The sequence below is a fragment of the Mercenaria mercenaria genome, chromosome 13, assembly GCF_021730395.1.
Source record: "Mercenaria mercenaria strain notata chromosome 13, MADL_Memer_1, whole genome shotgun sequence".
Lineage (NCBI taxonomy): Eukaryota > Metazoa > Mollusca > Bivalvia > Venerida > Veneridae > Mercenaria > Mercenaria mercenaria.
The window spans coordinates 14,376,644-14,395,709 of NC_069373.1; the positions used below are offsets into that span (position 1 = coordinate 14,376,644).

General features: G+C 35.5%; 1 protein-coding gene across 1 annotated transcript; it reads left to right on the plus strand.

The window, feature by feature from the left end:
• The first annotated feature begins 71 nt into the window (after positions 1-71).
• Positions 72-16,577, plus strand: LOC123530175 (protein RD3-like). Its single transcript, XM_045310916.2, has 2 exons — positions 72-207; positions 5,960-16,577. The coding sequence occupies exon 2, from the start codon at positions 5,969-5,971 to the stop codon at positions 6,608-6,610; it is 642 nt and encodes a 213-aa protein (XP_045166851.2). The 5' UTR covers positions 72-207; positions 5,960-5,968; the 3' UTR covers positions 6,611-16,577.
• Positions 16,578-19,066: the final 2,489 nt, after the last annotated feature.

The following is a 19,066-nucleotide window of genomic DNA, read 5'->3' on the forward strand; positions in this document are numbered from 1 at the left end:
GATCTAATATATTTTTGGATAATTGTTTGTTTCATTAAAATAGATTGGACAGTGTTATGGGTTTAATCCAATAATAAACGTCGTTACATAGTCGAATAAGTAAACAAGTTTATAGTAAAATAATAAATTATTTTGGTTTTTAAAGGTAATCAAACGTTCAACACAAGAGTATATCGTCAAATTTAAAGACAGCAGTTATACTGTAAAGTAAGATACTTTTAAAAACAAAATTTCGATTTTTAAATCTTCTGAAATGGGAATTGGAAACAACGTGCTAGTTTAACATCTGTTTTCGCGACGCAGTGAAAATTTGATTTGTTTGTTTGTTTGTTTGTTTTGGGTTTAACGCCGTCTTCTCAACAGTATCAGTTATGGAATGGCGGTCAGTTGACCTAACCAGTGTTCCGGGATCCTGTACCAGTACAAACATGTTCTCTGCAAGTAACTGCCAACTTCCCCACGTCATGTTTATTTTGCACATGAATCAGGGTAGGTAGACTAATGATTTCAGACACAATGTTGTTTATCAAAAAGTCACAGAGAACATACGCTCCACCTGAGAATCGAACTCACAACCCCGTGATCCGTAGACCATAGACAAGCTTACTGTCGCTGAGTGGCTGCTTTTTAATTTCTTACAGTTTGACCGTCACAATATAAAACAAACTGAATACGTCGGATTAGTTCGACTACGCAGACCAACGCTCTACCTTCTGAGCTAAGCGAGGGAGGGTGGGGGGCAAGTGTTACATAAGATGGAAGGCCAGTTGCTACAATATTGTGATAGATATTAAGCTCTTTTTTTTTTCTCAAAAAGATCTACAAGGTATTGTAGTCATTTGTGATTGTCGCGTGAGAGTTGGTTAAAATTTTTGTTTAGGTCCACCATTTCAGATCATTATCATTTCTCAAACAAGGAGTAGCAGTTCTCATATTGGTTGACCTCTGTAGCTCAGTTAGAAGAATGTTGGCACGGTAAGTCGAAGGTCCGAGGTTTGAGTCCCGGTCGAGGCTGCGCATTTTTTCCTGAGACTGTTACACATGGGGGCTCGTACGTGATGTTCAGACTTGGAGCCCATGCTGGGCAAAGCAGTTTGGCTGGGGTGTGCGTGCATCTGAATACAGTTTACAGTCTGCAGCAGACATTGGTCAGGAGTGCCTGTAGGTGTCTCGCAATAAGAGGGAAGATGTGTAGTGGTTTTTGTATCGAGTGACCTCCGTAGCTCAATTGGAAGAATGTTGGCACTGTAAGTCCAAGGTTCGAGTCCCGGTCAAAGCTGCGCATATTTCCTGAGACTGTTACACCTGTAAGAACTACATCTTTGAAACTTCGCACACTTGTTTACCATCATTAGGGGACTATGTATGCCAAGAACCATAAATGTAGTTTGCATTTAATTACAATTATGGACACTTTTGTACTAAGAAAATTTGAATTTCTTGGTTACAATTTTTGTTTAGGTCCACCTTTTCTCAAAAACTGTAATAGCCACAGGTTTGAAACTTTGCACACTTAAGTTATTTATCATCTTTAGGGGACAGTGTAGGTCAAGAACCTAACCTGCATATTGTCAGAATTGTGGCCCTTTTTTTCTACTTAGAAAAACTGAACTTTAACTCTTTTCTTACATGTTGTCCAGCACTTGCAGACAAGCGATGGCACATGTAAGCAGTGCTCTTGTTTTTAACCTATAATTTCTTGAGCAATATTCACTATACGACCATCGTGACCCTATTGTTTGGTTTGTTGAACAATTCGACCATGTTCCAACATTTTTACCTTAGCTGTATGAGAGCTGTCCTTGATACATCCATACCTTGGTTAGAATTTTGATGCACTTTCAGTTATATCTGTTATTACGTGATAGATTTGCTTCAAACTTATATTTAAAACAGTTGTTCCCTATCATCACCTACATCATATGACAAAAAGGATCATAACTCGAACACTATTACTTAATGAATTATGCCCCTTTTTACTTAGAATTTGGGCTACAGTTTTTATTATAAAATGGATTTTATTCAGACGTAAGATAGTTGTTCCACATCTGTACTAAGGCCCATACCCCCTCTCATTCCCCATAGTTAACATTAGTGTGTCGCCAATAAAACCATTTACCCATAACGTGTGATGAATTTAACTTTTAGAGCCTGTGAAACTTGTGCTGGAGCTTTTTGCGATACATGGGTGTAAACGTGTAATGCGGTGCAATACTCAGTATTACTGAAAGCCAAAAGACATAAAAATATGGCAAAAATGGCTATAGAAGAGTGGAGTTGAGCAGTTGGAATGCTAGAGGCAGGCACTTCTGTAAGGCAGGTAAGAATCAGTTTCCTAGATTATGTAATCTGATCAATAATTTCCGTTCAGATGTCATAAACTTATCATTCGCTTGTTTTATTTTCTAAATAACATTCTATACATTTCCTTCAGGTCGCTCGTGCATTTAATTGACGGGTATACACTATACAACACCTCTGGCAAAAGTTTAAACCGGAAGTGTAGCTGACCTCCATCGGCAACTTTAACGACGTGTAACTACGATGCGACAGGACAGGTACATCATTGCATCGCACCTACCTATTCGATTTGTCCCCGCAACAACGACAGCCAGACGAACAGTTGGACAACAGGGTGTTACTGTTAGTCCCCAGTCGATCCGAAACCGCCTACGCGAAGTTGGATTGCATTCCCGAGGACCCAGAAAGGGTGTTACACTAACTGTAAGACACCGCAAGGCCCGTTTTTGTTGGGCAAGGCAACATTCAAGACTCACTAGGGCCGACTGGGCTAATGTTTTGTTTGTTGATGAAACTCATGCTGACAGCCGTACACTTGTTTACCGTCATTGGGGTGAGAGAAATGCGGCTAATTGTGTGCTTGAAGCAGATTGTAATGGCGGAGGATCAGTTATGATTTGGGCTGGCATTTCGATGCACACCAAACCGATATGGTTATTGTGGACAGAAGCCTTATTGCCAGGCGCTACCAGGACCAGATTATCACCTCTGTATTAATTCCCCATGTTAGAGTTAACCGTGGCATGTGCTTAGTGCAGGACAATGCAGCTTGTCACACAGCAAGGACCATGCAGCAGATGCTCCAAAACAACAACATTCGTGTGTTGCCATGGCCCTCAAAAAGTCCAGATCTTAGTCCAATTGAGCATGTTTGGGACCTTTTAAAATGTAAAGTAAGGAAGCTCCCTGAGCCCTTTAACTTACGTGATCTTGGTGCTTTGATCATATGGGCATGGAATGGGATCCCTCAAAGGAAAATTCAACGCTACATTACCTCCATGCGATCCCGATGTTGGGCAGTGATTGCAGCACAAGGCGGTCATACAAGATATTGATCTTTTGTGACTTTTGAAATGAAGGGTTGGTTAGATAAAACTGGTGTCAATTCTAAACTGTTGGTGAGAATGAACTGAAATTTTGCTGAACTTTAACTCTTTGGGGCCGAAATGCAACTAAAGGCGCTATATTTTCTACCCCTGTGGCGTCGATATCCGACTATACGCGCATTATCAGGACTCCCTAGGACGGCGATTGACGAGTATAGTCGCGGCACCGAGATCATGCTGATTGCGTCACGTACTTGTTAATTTTTGATAATCCTGATAAAAGCAAAATTATTTTGCATACCGGCTATTATTTCTTAGATGTTATAATTATTAATTATGTGAATAATTAGTGTCCTTGTTAAAATAAATGTTTGTAAATATGCGGTAAAGGAAATAAAAAAGACGAACTCCGCTGTGTTTCGTTCATATACTGTATTTCAAAAGATTAAAATAATGTCGGCTGCCAGAGATTTTTTCTTACATTGAAGAAAATATTCATTATCATGCAAAATTTGACGTATCAATTCTGTTGGATGATGATTCCAACGATGAAATTTCATTATCATAGAAGTAAATGGTCGGAAAATGTTAAGTTTTAAAAAGCTGAAATCTTCGTACACTTACATCACATTAAATTTAAATGGATAAAAATAACACAGCAAAACATATTTCATACATAAAAATGTGTGTAAACTGTGTAAAGTTTTATTATTCTTCAAAGATGAGTGTAAATATTACAACTTAATTGTCTCAGTGCGTGTCACATAACGTTTGTGTACATGTTTAGAAATTAATTATACATCAAAATAAACCATCGATATTCAAAAATGGGTATTAATTTTGAGTAATGCTGATGTAAATACTCTGTGTTAATATTGTATTTCTATTTATTGGAATTTAATGTGTTTACATGTGAAAAAAGTAATAAAATCGGAAATGTTTAAATATTTATTAAACGCAATATAGGTTTGTAAAAATGGTGAATGTTTCGAAGTGAAATTATTATTGTATTTGGATATAAGTTACAGACGAAAGTGGATATATATAAATATTTGTTCAAACTTAGAAGATTTTATCAGTATAGTTGTTCATAATATTTCCATTCATGATTTCAATTGATTGCCTGCAAGTGTGATTATGGTAAAATCAGATAATGTTCTTCGACGTCAGGTGGTAATTATTATCTCGCCGCAGCATGTATATTATGATATCGGCCTCAGGGAGTTAACCAATACATTGTTGTTGAAAATATTATTTTCTCTGTTGAACTGTTGTTGAGATATTTCAATAAAATATAGGTGACCTATTAGAAATTTTGTTAAGTGTAGAGTTTTGATGCACTAAACTGTATCTCTGTTATTACAGAATGAATTGTATTAACACTTAAAAAAGTTGTCTTATATCATCACTGATCACATGACATTGGGTCCATAGCTCGGACATAGGTTGAAGTTTTTGTGCACTTTCACTATAATTATCTCTGTTATTACTATATGGATGTGGCTCAGACTTAAGCTGGTGTCCAGCATCATCATCCACATTAGGTGGTATTGTTTACTCTACTCCAGTGATAGTAAAATGCTGTCTCCTGACAGCTCTTGTTGCTTAAATATTATAACACACAGTCTTAAATGTACCAAAACTTGTGTTTTAGTGTTTTGTATTCATACAATTACTAGCAAAAGATGCATGAATATGCTTACAATACATCAGTCAGAAGTGAAACTGTTTTAAAGGTCCATTACTAAGGGAAAGTGAGTTGGCAATTTTTTTCATAGCCAGTGCATAGACTTCTGCAAGACACTAAATAATGAAGATTGGCAGGTCAAAATTTACAGAAGGTCTTTGGAACTCAAAGAAATGTATGTGTATTATGTTGAAATTTCAATGAATCGACAGAATGACCCCCCAGGTCTTTTTAACTTTCTTCATACTTCATAGAAAAATAATTGTACCGGTACATATACTGCGATTTATTTCGAATTTCTACATACCAACTTTCATTTTCCAATAAAATGAAATAGTTTCTGTGCTTTTTAAAAGAAATTAAAACGTTCACTTTCCTTAGTATTGGACCTTTAAGTTATGTAACTTATTTCAGTTACTTTTTCAACATAATTCAAGCATTTTATAACCTGTATTAGTTACAAATATACTTAACTCAGGTAAGTTATTCAAAAAAGTCTTTTTGCTGTTCTCACAAAGTGACCTTCAAAGTGAAATTAGTAGCAAACTGTGGTTAATCCAATTCTCTTTAGTCTGATCATGACCTGATAAGCATAATGAGATGTTAAGAGTTTTATAGCTTTAAAACTTTTGCGTAAATCTTTATCAGCCTTGCGTAAAATTTTTTACTGCATAGCTGGAAAGATAAAAGTTCAAGGATTCAGGAAATAATTGCATTAGTCTCATTCAAAATGAGGAATTGGCACAGGAGGGCTTTGAAATATTTTATGAAAACTGAAACAAGTTATGAAAGTACAAGCAATAACTCAAATGGGTTATAGACTGCGATAACTTGAAACAGTTACACACCTGACTGATACATATCATATTCATGCTGGTTTAAATTTTCAGTTCATTTTAATTTTACCAAATTCATTACATTTCAGATAAGTGTGATGTTTTCTTGGAAGTCATTGTTAAAACCCTGGGCCAGTGGAGATACACAAAAACCACCAGAGCGAGATGAACAAATGATGCTAACTGATTCATTGATGTTAGAGCTGGAATTTCATATTAGAGAAATGGAACGAATGAATCGTGATCGGGAGCAAGAACTTCATCGGCAGAAGACTGGTGTTGACTATAGTTGGTTAGTTACAGCTCCGGTCAAATCATACGAAATTCCGCAATTTTTGAGGTTAGAGTTAGAAGAATTATGTTATCAAATAAAACCACAAGAGTGTGGTAAAGTGATAACACTCTTTAGAGATTCTCTTTTAAACGAGCCAACTGTGAAAGAAATGCCACATATAATGAAAGCATGTATCAAACAAGTCCTAGATCAACGTCCAAAAGAAGAAACACTTACTGAATGGGTTACAAAAAGAACTATTAGCCTTACTAATATCAAACTCCGACCACAATCTAAGATCACTCCCACTGACATTGACATCACTGATGATGTGGAGAGTCAGTCAACAATAGACACTGTGTGTTCTAGAGTAGAACCAGTCTCACCAACATTGATTAAAGGAAGATCTCACACATTGCCATATTATCAGGGAGCAGAAAGAAATCTTGACCATCTTCCTGTTTAACTTTAAGTGAAACGTTAAAGGAAGCATGCCTACAGATATGGACTAGTCATGGTATCAAACATTCTAATATAACATATATGTTTTATTTTTCATAAAACATGATAATATTGATGTCACTTTAACCTATTTGTAATGACCAAGAAACTATCATATTTGATCAACCATTTTTTACATTTTAAGCACTTTAAGAGGACAGAGTATTTGTTTGTAAGATCAAGGTGTCTTTCACTAAATGAACACCAAATGCAGTATTTTCATGAGCCACAAAGCAGTGAGTAAAATATTTAGATCTGATGTTCACACATGATCTTATCATGCATATGGAAACAAAGAAATGAGCCACACCATGGGAAAACCAACATAGTGGCTTTGCGACCAGCATGGATCTATCCATGCACAGGCTGGTCAGGATCCATGCTGTTTGCTAACAGTTTCACTAATTACAATAGGCTTTGAAAGCGAACAGCATGGATCCTGACCAGACTGTGTGGATGCACAGGCTGGTCCGGATCCATGCTGGTCGCAACCCACTATGTTGGTTTTCCCATGGCACGGCTCAAGTTTTCTTTTTATTTTATATGTTTTTTTTTTCAATGGTTTCTACCAAATTTTGTATTCTGTGTGGGACTAACTTTCATGTATCTTTAAGTGGAGTGAATACACAAAATTTACTTCCTATGTATCGATAAAATTCCCATTGTTATATGTCAGAATCACAAATCTATATCCCAATGATATGGTCGTATTGGGCAAACCTTCAAAATTCTGTGTCCCCACATTAGGCATGTCATTTCTTTACAAATTGTATCCTTAATAATTAACATGTGCACTTGAAGTCAAATATTGCAAACATTAGACTGTGGTTTGGAGAAAGGCATTTTTATACCGCATCGGTTAGATTTCTGGTGTAAAGTACAAGAAAACGTGATTAGTACAGGGCCAGTTTCCCTTGCAGATATCAAGATATTAGATGGACTGGATTATTTCACAGGTACCAGTTACATTGAAAATCTGAGAACTAAGTAAAATTATAATTATACTATGTGGAGGATATTTTTGTTGCTGAAGTGGAATTAAAACATGTTAATATTAGGGTTAGTACATCCTTTTTAGCTCATCAGAGCACAAAGTGCTCAAGGTGAGCTATTGTGACCAGTCATTGTCCGGCGTCCGACGTCCTGCGTCAGTGCCTCGTGCATTGTCCTTCAACATTTGCCTTGTGAACACTCTAGAGGCCACATTTGTGACCCTATCTTTATGAAACATGGTGAGAATGTTAGTCTTGATGATCTTTAGGTCAAGTTCAAAACTGGGTCATGTTGGATCAAAAACTAGGTCAGTAGGCCAGATCAAAGGAAAAGCTTGTGAGCACTCTAGAGGCCATATTTGTGACCCAGTCTTTATGAAACTCGGTCAGAATGTTTGTCTTGATGATCTCTAGGTCAGTTTTGAAACTGGGTCATGTGGAATCAAAAACTAGGTCAGTAGGCCAGATCAAAGGAAAAGTTTGTGAACAGTCTAGAGGCCACATTTTAGACTCAATCTTTATGAAACTTGGTCAGAATGTTTGTCTTGATGATGTCTAGGTCATGTTTGAAACTGGGTCATGTGGGGTCAAAAACTAGGTCACCGGGTCAAATCAAAGGAAAAACTTGTGAACACTCTGGAGGCCACATTTGTGACCCAATCTTTATGAAACTTGGTCAGAATGTTTGTCTTGATGATCTCTAGGTCAGGTCTGAAACTGGGTCATGTTGGTCAAAAACTAGGTCAGTAGGCCAGATCAAAGGAAAAGCTTGTGAACACTCTAGAGGCCACATTTGTGATCCAATCTTTATGAAACTTAGTCAGAATGTTTGTCTTGATGATTTCTAGGTCAAGTTTGAATCTGGGTCGTTTAGGATCATAAACTAGGTCACCCGGTCAAATCAAAGGAAAAGCTTGTGAATACTTTAGAGGCCACAGTTGTGAATCAATCTTTCTGAAACTGGGTCAGAATCCTGAATGTTTGTCTTAATGATTTCTAGGACAAATTTAAACTGGGTCATGTGAGGTCAAAAACTAGGTCACTGGGCCAGATTAAAGGAAAATCTTGTCAACACTCTAGAGACCACAGTTCAAGTTTGAAACTCATAAGTCAGAATGTTTGTCTTGTTGACCTCTAAGCCAGGTTCGAATCTTGGTCATGTTGGGTCAAAAACTAGGTCAGTAGGCCAGATGAAAGGAAAAGCTTGTGAACACTCTAGAGGCCACATTTGTGACCCAATCTTTATGAAGCTTGGTCAGAATGTTTGTCTTGATGATCTCTAGGCCAAAATCGAATCTGTGTCATATGGGGTAAAAAACTAGGTCATTAGACTAGATCAAAGGAAGAGCATGTGCACTCTAGAGACCAATGTTTTGACTCAATCTTTATGAAATTTGGTCAGAAAGTTTGTCTTGATGATCTCTAGGTCTAGTTTGAATTTGGGTCATGTGGGGTCAAAAACTAGGTCAGTATGCCAGATCAAAGGAAAAGCTTGTGAATACTCTTGAGGTCACAGTTGTGACCCAATATTTATGGAACTTTGTCAGAATGTTTGCCTTGATGATCTCTAGATCAGTTTTGAAACTGGGTCATACGTGGTCAAAAAGTAGGTCAGTAGGCCAGATCAAAGGAAAAGCTTATGAACACTGTATAGGTCACAGTTGTGACTCTATCTTTATGAAACTTGGTCAGAATGTTTGTCTTGATGATCTCTAGGTTAAGTTTTAATCTGGGTCATTTAGTCAAATCAAAGGCACAGTTTGTGAACATTCTAAAGGTTACAGTTGTGACCCAATCATTATGAAACTTGGTCAGAATGTTTGTCTTGATGAACTCTAGGTTAATTTCGAAACTGGCTCATTTGGGGTAAAAAATAAGGTCAGTAGGCAAGATTAACTCTGGTGAGCGATATATAGGGCCATCATGGCCCTCTTGTTTATATATAAACATTTTATATCTGAAAGTCTGTTCCTATTGATTTAACCCCAGAACTAGTTTAAATCCAACAAAATAAGTAGAGAAATGAAGTCTTGTACAGCAAGTTTTCTTGCTTTGATTTCTTTATTCTAGACAGTTTGCATGTTAAATTAAATTTTTTTTGTTTTGTTTTTGATAATTACTTGTTTTCAGTGTATTCGCTGTGTATTTGAATATTATAAATATCTTCATGTTTTAATTATAAAACTATGTTTTTTGTGTCATGATCATGATGATTGTACATTTTTCTTTGCCAAATAAGAAACATATCACAGCATTATAATTTATGAACATTCAGGTATTTAAAGTGCTCATCAAGCAAACATTAAGTATCATTGCTGTTCTTCGAAAATCTCGTTTCATAGTATGTCACTTTTTAGGAGATTCAAGATTTTGTATCATCCTCTGCCGAAGGTGGTATAATAATTTTGGACTTGTCTGTCATTCTTCCTGATGTCATTCTGTCCTAAGGCATATCTAAGAGAATTGAGCCATGCCATGAGAAAACCAACATAGTGGGTTTGCATCCACGCAGTCTGGTCAGGATCCATGCTGTTTGATTTTAAAGCCTACTGCAATTAGAGAAACCATTAGTGAACAGCATTGATCCTGACCAGACTGCGCGGATGCGCAGGCTGGTCTGGATCCATGCTGGTCACAAACCACTATGTTGATTTTCTCATGGCGTGACCCAATTATTATGTTTTTTGAAAGTTTCAGTAAGATATGATAGAAATGTTAACTCTTACATAGAAACCTGGCAGTGAGGCTGCTTGAGAAAGACAAGATTTATGGTCCTGTGTGCTAACATACATGTATATTTAACGTATTCATAATGTATGTATTCAGATTTCTGTCCCTCTGGAGTCTTGTTTCAGATATGGTTTGAAGGATTGTAATAAAACATTGTAGAAATTTTAACTGCAAAAGGGAAATGTGACCCTGCAAATTTCAGTCAGATTGCTTGCGGAACACAAGATTTATGATCCTCTGTACTTTATGATGTAGTGCACATATGGTGTTTTTATTCTATATTAGTCTGTCTGGAGCCCTACCGTATGTAAAATGTGGCTTAGACTATTTCAACTGTTATTGCAAAATGTGACCCTGCAAGTTTCAGTGAAATTGCTTGAGGAAAACAAGAGTCATCGTCCTTATCTACTTTTAGACCTTATTAGTAATTACATAATGTATACTAAACAGATTATGATTTTGCAAATGACATAGGTCTATTTTTACTTTGGGATATTGTTAACAAACTTAATGCATAGTATGTAGCTTTCTTGAGGGCTTTTGGGTCACTTGGGTCAAGGTCAAGGTCACTGTTACTAAAATAGAAAATTGTTTTTGTTCAATAACCTCAGCACAGAGTAAGGTATTGCCGCCAAATTTTTAGTTTAGGAAGATTATATGGAGTTCATGGATTGAGTTGTAGTTTGGATGCTTGGATCAAGGTCAAGGTCATTGTTACTAAAATAGAAAATTGTTTTTGTTCAATATCCTCAGCATAGAGTAAGGTGTTGCCGCCAAACTTTTAATTTAGGAAGATTATATGGAGATCATGGATTGAGTTGTAGTTTGGATGCTTGGATCAAGGTCAAGGTCATTGTTTCTAAAAATACAAATAATTGTGTCACTCACGGTATCTTCAGTTAAGAAAGAGATAGAAGTAGAAAAAATATTTTTGGTTAGTATTTTCCGTTAGGAATGAAACCTAATACTTTACACTATTAAGCTTGATACTTAGGTAATTTGGTTAGAGACCAATGTTCTGCTGCATAAAATTTAGTTCGCTCGTGTCTGGGTCATTGTTACACATATACTTAAACTTTTTGAGAAATTGAAATGAAAAACAAAAGTTTGCGTTATTTTCATACTGTTATGTAGCAACTCTGCTGTTGGTTGATCTACTCCAGTAGGGATACAAAATACCGATGCTGGTAACTTTTCCAAATGAAAAAAACAAACTGTTTTTATTGTTTTGGAATAAGAACGATAAAGCAGAACCCAGACATTTTCAGATGATCATTTCTATTAAAAACTTTAAACCTACACAATTTACATGATTAATTCATTTTTGGTTGTGTAGAAATGATTTATTATTATACATTGCTATTTTTGTATGAAATAATTCATCAAAGGGTTTGTTAATATGTAAAATAGTGGAAGTCAAAGTCATTAAAATCCTACTGTGATAATTATTAAATTTTATAAAGCCTTTGGGAATTTTAGTATAGCCTGTCTTATTAGCTCACCTGAGGCTTGGAGTGCTAAGGGTGAGCTGTCATGATCACTCGCTATCCGCCATCTGTCTCTGTCTGACCATTCTTCAAAGGATATCTCCTCTGAAATTGTTCAGTAGGAATAGTTGAAACTTAGCCTGCAGAATTCTTGTTGCCATGTCACCCAAATAGAAAAAAATCAACAATCTTCTTCTACAAAACTTCTATGCCCAGAGCTAAGATATTTGGCAATTTAGTACCATTTTCTAGTGGTCTTCTACTAGTTTGTTCAAATAATGCCCCTTTGGTTAAAATTGGTTATGTCCCAGGGTTCATTTGTTTTACTTATATAAGAAACACTTTAAAGATCTTGTCTGAACTTCTTAGACTAAGAAATTAAATATTGGCTTGTAGCATTCTGTAGTGGTCCTCTGCCAAGTTTGTATAAATCATGCCCCTTGGGTCAAAATTGGCCCAGCCCAGGGGTTCACTAGTTTAACATAGACTTATATAGGAAAAACTTTTAAAAATTTCTTGTCAAATCTTCTTGCCCTGGAGTTTTGATATTTGGCTGAAAAACAAGTGTGTAGTGGTCCTCTATCAAGTTTGTTCAAAATATGCCCACTGGGTTAAATTTGGCCCACCCAAGGGGTCACTTGTCTTCTTGTCTAAAACTTGAAGGCCTAAAGCTTAGATATTTGGCATTTAGCTTTGTGTAGAGGACCTCTGCCTAGAAATCATGTACCCATTGAGTCAAGGGAGCAATATAGGGCCATCTTGGCCTTCTTGTTTAAATCATTTATTTAACCTAGTCAAAAAAAAACCCTACAACATGGTCAAAATGTTTAGTTTTCACATTAATCACATTAAATAACTACAGACAGTTTGTTTCCATGGCACCAAGTAAGTAAATGCTGGATTCATTTAATTTCCTGGAATTTTATTTCTATTTCCTTAAAATCTGTGCTTTTTTAAGAATGACAGACACTTTCATGTTTTACATCTTAAACTCAAGAAACAGTAGACATTATCTATTCAAATGTTGTTTGCTATATAAATAATTCAGCATTGTGTAAATTTTTAACTTACTAAAATGGCAGCCCTCCATGGACAGCCATTTTCTTAAAGGGACTGGCCTCCAGATGGTTTGACAACAAAACAATATTATTTTTTTAGATATCTGGAAATAAGTGCTATATTTCTTAAGAAGGCCTTAAAACTTAATTACTGACAAACTATATGTTATGGAAAAACATGAGAATTTGCTGTTTTTACTTCTTTTTACGATGAAAATTGAAAAGCGTTTGTAACGCTTTACCCCAGGTAAACTGTCTCGATTATAAATATCTATAATTTGAAGTCATAATTCACAAATTCCGCTATAGCGCTATTGGTTACGATGACGGGGAAAATGTCTTTATTGCCGGGGCTGCCCGGGATTGGATTCCCGACGCAGTCATCTTTTTTTTTCTTTTTGAATTTTTCAAATATTTTAGAAACAAAAACTCATATTCTAATGTTCATAATAATGACCAAACTTCAGTTTGAAAGAATGATTATTTTTAGTCAGATCTGGAGGTCAGTGCCTTTAAATTTGAAACTGCCATTTCTTTTTCAATAATTGTCAGATTTTAATAATTCTTTCAGTGCTATGAAAAGCTTGACAATGGCTTTTATACAAAATCAACTAATAATGCCTATATTCCTTGTCTTTTACATACAGGTACATTCAAACAATCATAGTTTAGTCTTGAAATATTGTATGACCTAAAAAGTAGTGTCAGTGAAAAAGCTTTCCTTGTTTATTATATCTTATGTGTTATTGTAAACATTATTTCTGATATTAGAAGTTAATGATGCAGTGAAAGCCTCTGGTGTGTCATTAGTAGCACATTCCTTGACTCTTTTTTTTTTGGATTCAATTTTTACTTTTTTCTTTGTTGTATTTTTAATTGTATTTTTTAGAAATAAACATATCATTTCAGTTGTATTTTCCCCAATTGGACAGTATTTATCTTTTTATTGTTGTTTAAAAGTACTAGACAATTCTTTATTTGTTTTTCATTTCCTAGAAATATACATGTCTTAATGTTTTTCTATTAGAATTAGTCTTAAATAATGGTTCTTTTCTGTTTTTAGCTCACTTGAACAGTAGGTTCTGGATGAGCTATTAGTATAGGTGGATGGTCCGGCATCCATTGTCTGTTGTGCATCAACAACTTCTCTGTAACTACTGGTCAGAATTATTCCAAACTTGGTCAGTAGCATCTAACTGATATTAAGTGGTTTAGCTTGACCGTTTTAGGGGTCACTAGAGCTAAAATAAAAAAAAAAACCTTCAAACAATTTCTTCTCATGAACCACTTAATGAATAGTCATTGAACTTGGTTGTTAGCACTTTCATAAGATCTTTTACCAAGTTTGGGGACACTCAGTCCCTTTTAGGGGCTGTTAGATCTAAAATACAACTACCTGTAAATGACTCCTTCTCATGAACCTCTTGATGGGCTTCATGAAACTTGGTCTGTAGCATCATTATAACATCCTCTTCCAATTTTGTTCAAACTGGGCACTTGGTAACTTTTAGGCGCTTCTAGAGCCAAAAATAAAAATACCTTTAAGTGACTCTTCTCATGATTCACTCGTTGGATCTTCATCAAACTTGGTTTGTAGAAACATTTAAAGCTCCTTTCCCAGTTTTGTTCAAATAAGTGCTCTAGGCTTCTTAAGGGGTACTAGAACTAAGATAGATGTACCAGTTAACAAATTCTTGATATTGACCACTTGATGAATCATAATCAGACTTGGTCTGTAGTGTTCAAATTGGGGCATTCAACAGGTTTTGGTAGCTATAAGTAAAAATACTTCTAAATGACTCCTTCTCATGAACCAATTGATGGATCTTCATCAAACTTAGTCTGGAGGATCATTGTAAGGTTCTTTTTTCAATACAGTAGAACCCCACTAATGAGACAATTTTATGTTTCCTTTAAGAAGTGGTCCTAATATTATCAGACAAATATTTCTGAGAGTACATATTTAGCTTTGATGAAATCAAAACATTTAGAAAAAAAATCAAAATTAAAATATAAAGTAAAAAGTGGGTTTTGTTTTTTAATTTGACCTTTATATATAAAGTGATTAAAGAAAACAAGTTCATTTAACACAGCATGACATTATTATACAATACACAGAATTTTATTTCTCTTCTTTTCTCCTGGCTTGACAGAAAAAAAAAGGTATGAAATGTCAAAACTGGTCTTATTATTGGAGTTATGGGTTCATTTGGGACTGCTACAGGTTGTGTTAATAGCAAATGGCGAAGTGGTCTTTTTAAAGGGGTTCATCACCATTGAATAATTGAACTGGAAAAATGTGGTGTTAGTAATGAGTTATGCTTAATTTAGAGTTAGTCTATTTATCTATGTATTGACCCTTTGTAGGGACTGCTAGAGCTAAATGTAGAAATACTTTTTAAACAACTTTTCAATAATCACATAACGGATCTTCATCAGACTTTGTGTATAGCATTTTTATAAAGTCTTTTCCCCATATTTATCCATATGGGGCTTTCGACTCATTTTAGAAACTACTAGAACTAAAAATAGAAATATCTTTAAAGGACTTATTTTCAATCACATTTTGGATCTTCAAAGAACTTGGTCTGTATCATCTTTATATGGTCCTCTCCAAAGTTGGTTCAAAAGAGGTGGCTTGAACTAAAAATAGGAAAACTTCTAAATTACTTCTTCTCATAAACTCATGGTGGATCTTCGTGAAACTTTGTTTGTAGTAATTCATAGCAAATTCCTCTCCCAAAATTTGTCCAAATGATGGCATTTGACCCCTTTTAGAGGTCACTAGTCTATACTGAACACAGTTACTACATTTCATGATTCAGTGTGGCATACATACACAATGTTAAACAGTCACGGTCTGTGAGCAATTTGGGATCACAATGTCCCTCTTGTTTTGAAAAAAAAACAACACATCATGTTTCAGTCTATTGTGGTGCTAATACTGCAATGTTTTAATCATTACTGCATATTGTATTTTTATTCTTAATTGTTTTGTGTTTAAATGTGTGTTTCTGTATTGTATATTTTTATTGTAAAACATTCACTTTTACCTTTTGGTTGCAATGTTCAAGATCTATCATATCCTGGATAGAGGTTGAGAAGATAATGTGTATACAGGCATACACTTTATATTTTTATTGATAAACCTCAACTGAAGTGTGTCTGTTAAAAGTTGCTAAATGTTAATGTACATCGATTCAACTAGAAATTGGTGCTGCAAGTATGGTACTGTACCTCCTGAATGTAATCTCGGATTATAGCAGTCACTTCTGACACTTATTACTACTATACAATGTCAACCTACACACACGTATATAGTTATAAAAGTATGATAAAAATGAGGCACCTTTCTATTTCCAGTCTATGATGGTTACCTAAAATGATGCTTAAATATAAACTTGATATACATTGTATTACAATTCTTTGAAGCACTTGACAGTCTTTTTATCTTTTTAGTGACCCTTTTGTTGTACTATGAAATATTTTGTTACAAGGAACATTTTCTGATGAAGACAAAGAAGTTCTTATCAGATTAAATCATTCGTACAAATTATGCCAAATAACTATATCAGAAATCTGTTTTCTTTTCCTTAGTTTAATATTGTTGATTGATATTGTTAAAATTGTTCATTTTTGACTGTTAAATTATAGTACAAAACCAATGAATGTGTTAAGTTTTTCCTGCTACCCTACTACTAAAACATTATTACTTTTAAAAGTGTATACAATGTAGATTAATTATTATTGTTACATAAACAGTAAAGTTGTTGGTAAATATTAGTAGGTAAACTGGCACACCAATTCCCTCCTCTGATTTGGTCTGGCCAGAGTATGTGCTGTGTATATAAGTACTCTGAATTTGATATGTGAAAGAACTAGTCATGTTTTTGGCATTAGATTATTTTCGGCATCACCCCTCAAAACCTTGAATTATATCATCTCCTGTATCTTTCACCACCTCTCAAAACCTCAAATTAAATCATCTCCTGTGTCTTTCACCACCCCTCAAAACCTTGAATTATATCATCTCCAGTATCTTTCACCACCTCTCAAAACCTTGAATTATATCATCTCCTGTATCTTGCACCACCTCTCAAAACCTTGAGTTATATCATCTCCAGTATCTTTCACCACCTCTCAAACCTTGAATTATATCATCTCCTGTATCTTGCACTGCCACTCAAAACCTTGAATTATCATATCCAATATCTTGCACTGCCACTCAAAACCTTGCATTATATCATCTCCCGTATCTTGCACTACCCCTCAAAATCTTGAAATATATCATCATCCGGATCTTGCACTTCTCCTCAAAACCTTGAATTATATCTCCTGTATGTTTCACATTATCTCCAGTATCTTGAAATCCGCCCCCCCCCCCAAAAAAAGCACAACCTTGAATTATATCATCTGTATCTTTCACCACCCCTCACAACCTTGAATTATATCATCTCCTGTATCTTTCACTACCCCTCAGAACCTTGAATTATTTCATTCTGTATCTTTCACCTACTCTAAACCTTGAATTATATCATCTCCAGTATCTTGCACCACCCCTCAAAACCTTGAATGATTTCATCTCCTGTATCTTTCACCACCCCTCACAACCTTGAATTATATCATCTCTAGTATCTTTCACTACCCCTAAAAACCTTGAATTATATCATCTCCAGTATCTTGCACCACCTCTCAAAACCTTGAATTATATCATCTCCAGTATCTTGCACCACCTCTCAAAACCTTGAATTATATCATCTCCAGTATCTTGCACCACCTCTCAAAACCTTGAATTATATCATCTCCTGTATCTTGCACCACCTCTCAAAACCTTGAATTATATCATCTCCAGTATCTTTCACTACCCCTCAAAACCTTTAATTATATCATCTCCAGTATCTTGTACCACCTCTCAAAACCTTGAATTATATTATCTCCAGTATCTTTCACTATCCCGCAAAACCTTGAATTATATCATCTCCTGTATCTTTCACTACCCCTCAAAACCTTGAATTATATCATCTCCAGTCTCTTGCACCACCTCTCAAAACCTTGAATTATATCATCTCCAGTATCTTTCACCACCTCTCAAAACCTTGAATTATATTATCTCCAGTATCTTTCACTATCCCTCAAAACCTTGAATTATATCATCTCCAGTATCTTTCACTACCCCTCAAAACCTTAAATTATATCATCTCCAGTATCTTGCACCACCTCTCAAAACTTAGAATTATATCATCTCCTGTATCTTTCACCACCTCTCAAAACCTTGAATTATATCATCTCCTGTATCTTTCACCACCTCTCAAAACCTTGAATTATATCATCTCCAGTATCTTGCACCACCTCTCAAAACCTTGAATTATATCATCTCCTGTATCTTTCACTACCCCTCAAAACCTGGAATTATACCATCTTCAGTATCTTGCACCACCTTAAAACCTTGAATAATATCATCTCCAGTATCTTGCACCACCTCTCAAAACCTTGAAATATAATATCTCCTGTATCTTTCACCACCCTCAAAACCTTGAATTATACCGTCATCCGTATCTTGCACCACTCCGCAAAACCTCGATCTATATGGCCGTCTGCATCTTTCACCACCCCTCAAAAGCTTGAGTTTTAGCATCTACATATAGCACCGCCACTCAAAAGCTTGAGTTAGAGCATCTCCATCTTGCACTGCCTCTTAAAACCTTGAGAAAGTGCATCTGCAACCCACAGAACACTGAAACCTTGAATAAAGCTATCTTTTGCATTTTGTACCACTCGCAAAACCTTGAATTAGAGCATGTTTTACCAAAAATGACCAGGGCAGGTTTAGTGAAACTTCCAGAATCTTGCCAAAAACTCCAGTTCTCAATAGATCTAATTATACAGAAATGTTCCTTTGGGTACCCACTTCCAGATCCATCCAGATTATTCCGCTTCATTAAAAATATGGTAGCCAGAGGATCGGGCAGATATTCCTTACATAACTATAGTTAAAACTATGAACTTCTTGGTTTTTGATTTCAAAATAATTTTACGGAAATGATCTGGAGATGGTAACAGTGTTTACCAATTTGGCCACTTGAGCTTATCGAGCTCATTATTCCAAAAAGCTCAACTGTATCAACATGTTAACAACTACATAGATACACATCAG